The sequence below is a fragment of the Maniola jurtina genome, chromosome 6, assembly GCF_905333055.1.
Source record: "Maniola jurtina chromosome 6, ilManJurt1.1, whole genome shotgun sequence".
NCBI lineage: Eukaryota > Metazoa > Arthropoda > Insecta > Lepidoptera > Nymphalidae > Maniola > Maniola jurtina.
The window spans coordinates 14491417-14504507 of record NC_060034.1 but is presented as its reverse complement, the minus strand read 5'-3'; the positions used below and the strand labels follow the sequence as shown (position 1 = coordinate 14504507).

General features: G+C 39.3%; 1 protein-coding gene across 2 annotated transcripts in view; it reads right to left on the bottom strand.

Moving 5' to 3' along the window:
• Positions 1-30: 30 nt before the first annotated feature.
• LOC123865884 (proton-coupled amino acid transporter-like protein pathetic) overlaps positions 31-13091 on the bottom strand; it is a 31875-nt gene continuing 18814 nt past the window's right edge. The window contains exons 4-11 of one of the 2 annotated variants that reach the window (XM_045907084.1): positions 12041-12123; positions 11774-11841; positions 9630-9751; positions 5104-5188; positions 4224-4465; positions 1931-2143; positions 1088-1257; positions 31-368 (exon numbers count right to left, since the gene is read on the bottom strand). In XM_045907084.1, the coding sequence (XP_045763040.1) occupies positions 130-368; positions 1088-1257; positions 1931-2143; positions 4224-4465; positions 5104-5188; positions 9630-9751; positions 11774-11841; positions 12041-12123 (1222 nt within the window). In that variant the 3' untranslated portion in view covers positions 31-129. Of the gene's footprint in view, positions 369-1087; positions 1258-1930; positions 2144-4223; positions 4466-5103; positions 5189-9629; positions 9752-11773; positions 11842-11972; positions 12124-13091 lie in introns of both variants that reach the window. The other variant, XM_045907085.1, reaches the window with a different exon arrangement.

The window sequence follows — 13091 nt, the reverse complement described above, 5'->3', positions numbered from 1 at the left end:
TATCGTCAAAGTACTTTACCATAGGTGTACAGGTTTTTGTTTGTCTCCTTAAAAATAATATATTGCGGAAACTCCCATCGGAATTTTGCACCTTCTAGGGTAAGGCGCACACAGCCTCGATTATCACAATCACAAACTATCGACCATTGTCTTGATAGAGAAGGTAACACCTGATACTAGAGCCACCATGGAGAATAACACTATGATGCAGTTTTTCCATAGAATCCAGTAGCAAGGGCCGAGGTCCTTGCCCCAGCGGAAGACGGTTTCGACAATCGCAGGGAGCGAAAGCCCCATGATGGACAGACATACAGCGCCCACTAGTTCCATGAATAGTTCGAGCCTAGGAATCGCACAGGCTAGGGCCACTGGAAAAGACAAATTATCTCTGTTAGATAGGGCCAAACCGGTTACCTACTTTAAATCTAATAATGTAGGTAGGTAGGTTGGTAAATACGATTGGAAAAAGAAAATTGGTTAGTTTAGTCTTGGAAAAAAATGTTTATTATGAAAACTTACATCCTTTTCGTACCTACTTAAATTTAGCGGTAATTGTGGTGAAATTTTTGAACTCATATAGATTCTGAGGTTTGATCCTGGAAACGCACGTCTAGCTTTTTGGAGTTATACGCGTTTTAAGCAATTAAATATTAGTTTAGTAGCGATGAAAACATCGTGGGGAAACCTGCATACTTAAGAGTTCTTCATGGTGTTCTCGAAGATGTGTTAAGTTTGCCAATCCGCACTTGGGCCACAACACGTCCACGGGCACGTAGAATAATAACTAGCACGTACGATAGTACATTCACACACCCTACCTTTATCTTGCAGGGTAATAATGGGTTCATATAATCATAAAATATAATGATAAAACTTATAAGGTTACCTGTAAAAAGAGTGCTAATAACCTCAATCCCGCCATCCCTGAGCTGTCCCCTGGCGGGCATGCGGTTGCGCGCGTGGCGCCACACCACGTCCACGTGCACGTAGAATATTAGCACATACGATAGCACTATCACTCATACTATCATTGTCTTGTGGGATAGCGATGGGTTGGATAGTGATAAAAGTTGTTATATTGAGTTACCTGTAAAAAGCGTGCCAAAGAATCTTAGTCCCGCCATCGCCCAGCGATGTCCCCTGGCGGGGATGCGGTCACGCACACGACGCCACACCACGTCCACGGGCACGTAGAAAATCAGCGCGTACGAGAGCACCATCACACAAGCCACCATTATCTTTGCCACTTGCGCTAAACTAAAAAATTAAGGGGACTCATGTTTTACTGTCGCAAAATTGCCTACATGTTGTTATTCTACAGTATATTATACTTTAGGGAGTGTGCTAAGGATCTATTTGGTCCAATTCCATAATCCCTCTTGCGATTTTCATATATCGCACTACTAGTTCGCAAGACATTGTAAAAATTTACATCCAGGACTAGGGATGCAAACTCGTATGAATCGATGCGCTTCCTCGTTTCTAATAGGTGCGCACTTCTTGAAAAGAGAACTTTCAATTCTAGAGAGAGGCTTTTCGTCAACATTTAATTATTACCAGATTATAGGGTCACTATTTTCTTAATATTAAGTAATAATGGTGATCACTTTTCAGGTAACTAGTCAGGACAGCTTACAAGCCCAAACAAGATACTTTGAACTATAGATGAGCGTTTTAAAAGCGATTAAATATCACTTGCTTTAGTGGTGAAGGAAAACATCGTGAGGAAACCTGTATACTAATCCGCAATTAGCCAGCGTGGTGGGCTATGGCTTAACGCTTCTCATTCTGAGAAGAGATGCAAGAGATTTCTCCTCTCAAAATGAAAGCCATGCCAAATCATTCTTACTAAGTTTAATCTGAATGGAGAACTATTCTCAGCAGTGAACTGGTAGTTGGTTGATAATGATGATGATGATCATGTACTCACATTTCATCTTGAGGCAAGTTCAATGTCAAACTCCCTCTAACGTTTTCTCCGAAACTCAAGTATCCGCAGAATCCGACGAATGCATACAATGCCACCACGGCACTCATGGCAATGTTAAGCACTCCGGGACAGCCCAGGAAGTGATGAGGTTTCGTCATTTCATTCTCTATGGGCATGACAACTCCAATGCCTTCCATGGCGAACAGACTTGTGCTGAAATTAAAATAATGGTTGATTAAAGAGTTATAAGATACAAGCTATTCCCCGGTGTGCCTTACGGGCCACCATAGATTGGTAGTGCTAGCATATCAGAATGTTTTACGCAAGTGCCGACAACAACTGTAAAAAGTTTAAGCTCAATCTGATGAACGTTACGCGAACGCTAGACGGACAAATATTCATTTTGTTATAAAATAAAGGTTTTGGGAACTACTGAAGACTTTTCTTTATAGGAAAAAAAAACAAACGATTCCTTTGGGAATATGCTGAACAATAAAAAAAGTGATTTTTCAAATAGGTATTGCGATGCTTTACTCTAAATTCAATACTTTATTTTTACCATCGATGTATATGGATGGGCCCTTCGAAGATAAAAAACGCGCTCAAAAAGTCAAGAGAATTTGCAAAAGTCTCTTGACTTTGTCAATGATGATGACGTAAGATTCAAGCGTATTTTTGCGGACGGAATTGTATGGGAAAGGCTAATCCATATACATCGATGATTTATACTAAACACCACAACTGACATTCTTGACGTTTTCATAATAATGGAAAAGAAAGAAACATGCAACTAATAGATACCAATTTTATTAACTTTTTTAAGTAACCATGAATGCAATAAAAATCACTGAGAGACCACAAATTAAATAAAACGTGAACGGTAGGAAAAGCAAGACAAAGGAGAAAAGGCTAGCAAGTTTAAACTCAATATTTAGATAGAACAAAGGGAGGGAACAGAGACGAAAGAACTGTAGTATGTTATTGTGTAGAAGTACCTACTTAATTAATTTGCGCTAGACGCTACTGCCTCCGGGCGTAAAACATATTGAATGTTACAATTTGGCTTCATTATACAACTAGCTGATGCCCGCGACTTCGTTCGCGTGGATGTAGTTTTTAAAAATCCCGTGGGAACTCTTTGATTTTCCGGGATAAAAGTAGCCTATGTGCTAATCCAGAGTATAATCTATTTCCATTCTAAATTTCAGTTCAATCCGTCCAGTAGTTTTTGCGTGAAGGAGTAACAAACACACACACACACAGACACACACAGACACACACAGACACACACACACACACACACACACACACACACACACACACACACACACACACACACACACACACACACACACACACACACACACACACATACAAAGTTTCGCCTTTATAATATTAGTGTGAAGTGTGATGTGATGTGATTTGGTGCAGCCGTTCGGAAGTTATGCGCGTACATTCATTTCAGCGATTCATTTTTAACCCCGACCCAAAAAGAGGATAGTTATAAGTTTGACGTGTGTATCTGTGTATCAGTCTGTGGCATTGTAGCTCCTAAACTAATGAACCGATTTTAATTTAGTTTTTTTTGTTTGAAAGGTGGCTTGATCGAGAGTGTTCTTAGGTATACATTAATTCCGGTTAAAGTTATATAAAAGGAAAGTAGTGGGCACGAATATTTTGTTACGTGCATCAATAAAGATTTAAAAAGGTATAGTTCCTTAGGATAAAATATGTTTAAGGTTAATTTATTATGTATGTCAAACATGTCATTGCACAATATGAATTGCACCATTTAAATATCGAATGGCAAAGCGAAAGTCTCCATGCCTGACTGAAAATATAATTTGTATCTGATGTAACCATGTCATCGACACCATCGCTCATTTAGAGCAATATTTTTCTTGTTGAGCTGTTTTTATAGCAACTTGAATACCTTTGCATACCTTAAAGTCTTTACGTAAGTTTTAGAGTTACACAATTTAGGGCTGATTGCTCAGTCTTCAAATACATTCATACAGTAAGAAGAAAATACCTACCTGTTCTAGTCCTGGATCTCGAAAGCTGAAATTTTGCATAGAAGTTCCATTCTTTTGAATTGATCTGGTTTCGAAGGTTGTTCGCTTTATAATGTAAACTGGGCTATAGTCTGTTTGTTTGGCTCGCTTTTAAACTGAATTAGACGAATTCGGTGCAAAAATAACTTGCATCCTGTCTTGTCAATAGTAAGATCAAAGTCTACCGACAGACAGACGGACGGACGGACGGACGGAGTAGTAGTATAAGTGACACTAACCTTATAAAATTAGGTAATCCAGATATACTAGTAGCGTAGCTCCTCGAAGATACAGGCGGTGGGTCTCTCAAGCAGTAGTATATGGATATGCATATAGACGTCAGCCATACGAAGTTGGCTAAAGCGGAAAACGGCACTAAATACTTCAGTTTTGTGATTTGTGTCAACGGTATTAATACCACTAGGGTCAGAGCGCAGAACACTGTCACAGACCACTTGGGACCTCCGTATTCATCTGATACCTGAAAAAAAATAAGTAAGTATAACAAAAATTACAAAAATATAGTAAAAAAGCGATATGTCATTTGTCGTTAAAGCTGCAAAGAGCTGCAATATGGGCCTTTAGAAGTAGTTTTGATAGCTGCAAAGTTTCGCTACTAGATGGCATTAATAGTCGCTTCAGTACTGAGTGAACATACATAATATCACTTTCGTCACTGGTAGTAAACGAAACCGTGGCTTAGCGTTCGGAGCGTCGGGCGCGAACCCAGATGATGCAGGTTTGAATCCCAGCTGGTTCCGCATTTTTGATGTGTATTATTAAGAAATAATTGCTATATTACACTGGCCATATACCTATGATCAAGTTGCAACGGACTTGAACAGCGTCCACTCAACTGATAGCCATACACCGTCAAGTTTACTGAACCTCCGCTTCGAGACCACTGGGAACTTGACTCGTAAACTTGATCGTGTATGACAAGCGTTAAATTTATCCTACTAATATTATTAACGCGAAAGTTTGTATGTATGGATGGATGGCTGTATGGATATTTGTTACTTTTTCACGCTAAAACTACTGTATTCCCACGGGATTTCCAAAAACCTATATCCCCAGGAACGAAGTTGCACTTGGCCAGTTTTTTTATGAGTAACTTACTTGCTTAAACGATTCAGCAACTACCACAATGTAAACGCAGCATGCTCCTAGATGTGTCACTGCCAGCGCCCAGTCTGCTAATTCTCTGCGAACATCCAAAAAAATGTATGAATAAAAAGATAAAATTATACCTAAAGATTACATTTGCAGCTATGAATTCTATTGCTAGGACTAGTGTGCTCAGGTACTTCACAACCTTTTTTCTACTTCACCATTCTACCAGAGAACTGCGAAAAACCGTTTCAGAATACGAACTACTATACCGTGGAATGCTCTTCCGGAGAATCCGTATTTCCTTTAGCACTTGGCTGCAAGCAGACCTTCTAGCAAGTAAGAGTCACACACCCCCCCCCCCCCCCCCCCAATATTTACAAAATTAGACAATTTTGCTTTCATTCGATTCAGTACACCTTAATGTAGAAAAGTTCTTAGATCTACAAGTGTAAATTAAAAATTCATAACACCCCCGACAAGTGAAGGTTACAGTAACTAGAAAAGAGCTGATAACATTCAAACGGCTGAACCGATTTTTTTGAATTATAGCTAAGAACACTCTCGATCAAGCCACCTTTCAAACAAAATAAACTAAATTAATTTAAAATCAAAATAAAAATTAAATCGGTTCATTAGTTTAAGAGCTACGATGCCACAGACAGATACACACGTCAAACTTATAGGACCCATCTTTCTGGGTAGGGGGTTAAAAATATGGATATTTAGACGCTAGTACCTTTTAACTTAAGCAATATTTCTAGAAATTATGAAAATTGGACTACATTTACGGAGAAAAATCGTTAACGAAAATATACAACTAGATTTATTGAATTAAGAAAATGAGTTAAAATTTTCGTTTTTTATTACGCTTTCAGCCATCTACTGCCCACCTCGTCACAAAATCGACGAAGCTATGTTTTCGGAATATTTTAAAACACTGGGCAATCGCTTCATTGCTGGTGGAGACTGGAATGCGAAAAACACCTTCTGGGGCTCGCGCTACACTCTCCCACGTGGAAGAGAACTAAAAAGTAGTGTCGATATAAATCACTTACTTACCCTTTCGACAGGCGAACCAACGTACTGGCCATCTGACCCCAACAAAAGGCCTGATCTCTTGGACTTTTTTGTAACTAAAAATGTATCCCACCTTTATATTAAAATCGAATCAAGTCTAGACGGATCGTCGGATCATTCCCCTTTGATCTTGGAGGTGAGCAATACTGTTCTATCAAGGAGCGAAAATAGAGATAATCTGCATAACTACAAGACTGACTGGCTGTCCTTCCGAGATTATCTCAACAATAATATTAACCTTAAAGTTCCACTTCAGAACACAAATGACATCGATAAAGCTGCCGCATATGTGACAAATTTGATCCAAGTTGCAGCTTGGGTTAATACTCCTGTTTTAAATCCTAAACAAGATAGAATTTACCTTCCATCAGAGATAAGATCTAAAATTGAGGAAAAAAGGCGACTTAGACGTGTCTGGCAAAACTCACGCTGTCCAGATGACAAAACTAGTCTAAATCGTGCCATAAAGGAACTTAAAAATATACTAGCAGACTCATCTAATTATGCGATCAGAAATAAACTTGAACAGTTATCACCGGCAGGTCGTGGAGATCGATCTCTGTGGAAGGCTACAAAGACTCTTAAACAGCCTCAACAACAATTTCCGCCTATTAGAACAGGTTCAACTTGGGCTCGAACTGACAGTGAAAAGGCGGAAGCTTTCGCTGTCCACCTCAGCAATGTATTTCAGCCCAACGACTCCTCTGATCCAGACGACCCAGAAATTCAAGATATCCTTAACCAAGATCTACAGATGTGCCTACCTCTAAAACCAACTTCCCCTAGAGAAATTTCAAAAACCATTGCTTCTCTCGACAGCAAGAAAGCGCCCGGATTCGATCTGATCACCCCTCGGTTACTTAAGGAACTTCCTAAAAAGTGTCTTACTTTTTTGGCAAACCTTTTCAATTGTATGCTCCAAAAAAGCCATTTTCCTGACATCTGGAAAGTAAGCCAAATCATCATGATACCTAAACCAGGTAAACCACCAGAAGAAGCCACCTCTTATCGACCTATTAGCCTTACTCCTGTTCTATCGAAGGTCTGGGAAATAATATTTCTGACTAGACTAAAAGACGCTTTGGATGACAGTGACATTATTCCAGGACACCAGTTTGGTTTTCGCAAAAAACACTCAACCACAGAACAGGTTCACAGAGTCTACCATACAATACGCCAGTGTCTAGAAAAGAAAGAATATTGCTCAGCTGCGTTTCTCGATGTTCAGCAGGCCTTCGATAGAGTATGGCACAAAGGACTTTTGGCCAAAATCAAAACATTTTTACCTCATTCTATGTTCCTCTTGTTGGCATCATACTTAGACAATAGAATATTTCAAGTTAAGCAGCGCGATGCCAGGTCTAACTTTTATACATGCTTCGCGGGAGTTCCCCAGGGTTCAGTTCTTGGACCTGTACTATACAACATTTTCACTTGTGATTTACCACAATCACCAGATGTTACCATAGCTACGTTTGCCGACGATGCCGCCTTCTTATCGTGTAATAAAGACCCCAATCAAGCTAGTGGCCGCTTACAAGAACATCTTAATAAAACCAACAATTGGCTAACAAAGTGGCGTATAAAAGCAAGTGCCTCCAAATCACAACATGTAACATTTGCTTTAAGACGAGGCGACTGTCCTCCCGTGAGACTAGGCAACGATGAATTGCCAACAACTACTTGCGTTAGGTATCTTGGATTTTATCTGGATAGACGTCTGACGTGGAAGCATCACATAGATCAAAAAAGGAATGAACTAAACACTCGATTCAGGAATTTGCTTTGGTTGCTTGGTCGGCAATCCACGCTAACGCTTAACAACAAAGTACTTGTTTACTGCACTATATTGAAACCCCTTTGGCTGTATGGCATACAATTGTGGGGCACAAGCTGTAAGACAAATATAATGCGGATTCAAAGGGTTCAAAACAATATACTAAGGACAATAACTGACGCGCCCTGGTTTACACGCAACGATGAATTACACCAGTATCTTCATATACCAACTGTTGCTGAGGAAATAAACAAGTACTCCAAAAACCACAAAGTTCGTCTTGCCAAGCATCCAAACCCACTTGCCAACTCACTTCTAGCCGCCCCCAGAGTTAAAAGATTAAAACGAGCTGACGTGCTCGATATGTGATGGACGTTGGAGCAATGGCCCTTCCGTTTTAAATCTCAAAATTAGCCCAAATAATCTGCTTATAGTCCCCCGACTGATTGCAGATAATAACAGGAAAAAAAAAAAAAAAAAAATTTTCGTTTGCTCTAGTTCGTTAAGATTAATTTACTTTAATGAAAATAATAATTACAATATTCATTATCAGCTTTGAAGTTTGATCCCTTCTAGCGATTAGTTTGCACGTGTATTCGTTAGCTGTTTACCTTTGATCTTGAAAAGTGATTTAATTTGTGGTGAACCTGAGTCAATTTTCTTAAACGAATGCTAACAAAGCAAACTCAATGAAATTTTGTAGACACGCTATATTAGTTCTTATTTGTATTAACTTGATGTAATTTTTAGACACCTTTTAGAAGTACTATGTTTGTCAGATTTCCGTAAAATTACTTCTAATTACAGGTTTACATAACCAAAGGTAACATTTGTATGTAATTTTTAGAGACTGATGGGAAACCACAAAATTCAAATTTCAAAATATGTTTATTCAATTGCACTTTACTTTTTATTGGACAAGTACTTTATATTCATTCTTAAAACGTATCTGCAAAATTGATTGATTGTTAAGTATTCAAAATGGTAAGTAACTACCACGGCGGAAGCCTCCCACCAGACCAGATCAGAGAATTATTTAGAACTAGAGGATGCCCGCGACTTCGTCCGAGTGGATTTAGGTTTTTAAAGATCCCGTGGGAACTCTTTGATTTTCCGGGATAAAAAGTATGCCTATGTCCGTCCCCGGGATGTAAGCTGACCCTATACCAAATTTCGTCAGAATCGGTTAAAATGTTGGGCCGTGAAAAGGTAGCAGACAGACACACTTTTACAATGTTGGTATGGAAATATAAATTCCCAAATTACCTCTGCCGGGAATCAAACCGAGCGCTCACCACTACGCTAAGGAGATGGTCGTTTTCGTACAAATCTTTGAATCACACTATAATATTATAAAGGCGAAAGTTTGTATGTGTGTGTGTGTGTGTGTGTGTGTGTGTGTATGTTTGTTACTCCTTCACGCAAAAACTACTGGACGGATTTGGCTGAAATTCGGAATGGAGATAGATAATATCCTGGATTAGCACATAAGCTAATTTTTATCCCGGAAAACCAAAGAGTTCCCACGGGATTTCGAAAAACCTAAATCCACGCGGACGAAGTCGCGGGCGTCAGCTAGTCATAGTATATTTCTAGCTAGCTGCCAGTCACAATATGGCGGCAATTTTTTCGCATTCTTAAAAGCGGATTCGGACGCATTGTAAAAAGGCCTTCTTACCTGGCGAAAGGTGCATATTTTCTCACGGCTACTGGGCCATTTTGGAAAACTAAATCACAGGTGTCCGCGTAGCCTAGTGATGGTTTTTTGATTTCTATGCAGAGTTGCTGCGAGGTTTTCACCTGAAATAGAAATGAAACTTGTTTTAATTATAGAATGTATCGGATATACTCACGTATTTAGTCGATGTGAGTAAAATCGATAGTGTAATATCGATTTTACTAAACTAGCTTCAGTAAACAAATTAATAATTTTTCACATCACTCGCTCTAGAATGCCTTATTACTGACCTGTTATTCTAAAGGTAATCTAAGTCATTCCATTCCTATGAATTAGCCGGGCAATAATGTTGTATGGAAAGCCCATGGGGCGTAATGTAGCGTCCAAAAAGTTTTTAGTTATCAACTATCTCGCTTCGACGTATGATGGTGTCCCTGTCACAGGCGCGATTTAAATTTTCTATCTCGCTTTGATGAGTGATGGGGTCTCTCTCTTTCACAAACCATAATATTAAAGGATATTGAAAATTTCCTTATAATAGGTAGGTACCTATATAAGCATACGAAGATTTTGATTTTGATTTTGATTGCGAGGTGTGAAACGCAGAGTATGCAACTTGGGGATAATGCTGTCTTAGTCTTGGGCACCCCTAAACCCCGCGCTTCACTCAGGATTCTAGGTAGATGTAACACCCTCGCTACGCTCGGGAGTTACTCTAGAATCCCTCGTTCGCTTGGGATTTATCCAGGTGCCCGTGACGTAAGACATTACTACATTATCCCCATGTTGCATAATCTACTATTATATCATTTCTGACAATTCAAATCAATTTAAAAAAGTAATCTACTCATGCGATGTTCTGACACCAATTTTTTACATGTTTGTTATCACAACACAACTTGTTTGTTTGTATACACCTGACATTAAAGTTGGTTACACAAACACTAACAATAGCTGTCATAGTTATATTACCATAACAAAAGAGAAAATTGCGGTATACCATTGTGATTGGTGAAAGTGTGAATTGTAAACGTTGCGTAACGCGAAGTTATTTGTGTCACAAAACTCACTTTTGATTTAAAGTTCACTTAGCCCTCCCTTTCTTTGCTGATGTTCACTTTAAACAATTCTCTACTCAAATAGGCTTTCGGCTGAAATTTTTCCTATTACTGAACAGGGCTCTCTCCGTCACTCGCTTCATACAATCGCAGTTCTAATTTCATTTGAATATTAAGCAACCAAAGTCCATGAAATTTTGCAGACATATCTAAAAACTAATATCTGTGTATGCGGTGTTTTAGATTTTTCTAAAAATATGTAGTTTTAAAATTACAGGGGCTCAAAGATTTGTATGTAAATTTTTAAGACCGCGTAACTTTGAAACCGAATATTTTAACAGAAATCTGGAAAACCACAGACATATATATTAGTTTCTAGAATATGTCTGCAAAATTTCATGGACTTTGGTTGCTTAATATTCAAAAGAACTACGTTTGTATGAAGCGAGTGACGGAGTGACCCCTCTTAAGAGTCAGCCTTACTTAAATTGTTTTCACTTTGTCCATTAAATAAGCGTCAAAAAGTATAGAAATCTCAAAAGAAGTAGGCCATTTCGCAGTTGCAACATGAACATTTGAGCAGGTGCTTTTAAGCAATTGAGCTTCTCATACTTTAACAGTGAAGGAAAACATCGTGAGGACACCAGCTGAATGCCTGAGAGTTCTCTAAAACGCCTGAGAGTTCAATCATGTTTTCAAAGGTGTGGTGAAGTCTGCCAATCCGCTCTTGGCCTAAACCGTTTTCATTTTGTGACCCGTGCTCAGTAGTGGGCCGACGATGGGTTGACGTGATGAATGAAAGAAATGAATGGCTGAATTATGGTTTTGTACACTATTATGGTCATGATGATGAATGTTATAAGTACTAGGCTCTCAGAACTTACCAGGACGTGAATAACATGCTCAGACGAAGCCCATGATCATAGTGGCGAACACACCAAAGACCAGACCTGTGTTCTTGAAGGCGAGAGGGCATCCATCGCCAGCGCTCCGGAGCCAAGCGACGCTTTGAGCAAACTTTACACCAACATGATGATGATGATGATGATGATTGTTATAAGTAGGTACTAGGGTCTCAGAACTTACCAGGACGTGAATAACATGCGCGCAGACGAAGCCGATGATCATAGTGGCGAACACACCAACGACGAGACCTGCGTTCTTGAAAGCGAGGGGCATCGCCAGCACTCCGGAGCCAAGCGACGCTTTGAGCAAACTTTACACCAACATGATGATGATGATGATGATGATTGTTATAAGTAGGTACTAGGGTCTCAGAACTTACCAGGACGTGAATAACATGCGCGCAGACGAAGCCGATGATCATAGTGGCGAACACACCAACGACGAGACCTGCGTTCTTGAAAGCGAGGGGCATCGCCAGCACTCCGGAGCCAAGCGACGCTTTGAGCAAGTGGGCCAGCGCTCCGAAACTCCTGGAAATCATGAATCTTATGTACTTATAAAATGTAAAAAAAAATCAGTCAAAAATGTCGGAAAAAAGACCCGAGTACGGAACCCTCGGTGCGCGAGTCTGACTCGCACTTGTCCGGTGTTTATTTTCGTGGCGGCAATTTTGAAATTTTTAGTATTTGTTGTTATAGCGGCAATAGAAATAGGTACACATTCTACAAATATGTCAGGTCTCTACCTATTATGGATCACACAACTGATAACACCCCCGACAAGTGAAGGTTACAGTAACTAGAAAAGAGCTGATAACTTTCAAACGGCTGAACAGATTTTCTTGGATTATAGCTAAGAACACTCTCGATCAAGCCATCTTTCAAATAAAAAAAACTAAATTAAAATCGGTTCATAAGTTTAGGAGCTACGATGCCACAGACAGATACACACGTCAAACTTATAAAACCCCTCTTTGTAGGTCGGGGGTTAAAAATGCAGCCCGCTGACAGAGTTCGACGTCACAATTTCGCGCGAATACCTACACATGGCGACTTCCATATAAATAACAGGTTTTGACAGTTGCCGACGACCGAGTTGCCGGGCGACTAGTCGACCGTGTGTAATGGGGTCTTAGCTATACATAACAAATTAAAAAATACAAAAGGTAGCTTAATGATTTATTGTCGACTAAATTAAAATATGCAGTCAGCAATATTTTAATTTAGCCTACTAAGATGAGGAGAAAATGGAACAAATTTTTCAGTTCAGTAAATCTTCTATGAATATTTAATGGCTTGCCACAGACATCCCGTTATAAATTAGGTAAAAAAAAGGATAAAATGCAGCGATGTTAGTATAAGTACCTAGGTACACCTGATTTTGATTGTGATAAATAACGTAATAATATTATTAAGTACTCTAAAAAGGGTGACAATAATTTTATTCTTATTTTGTTGCGTATCAAAAAAATTATCAATATCGATTACCCGGTATATGA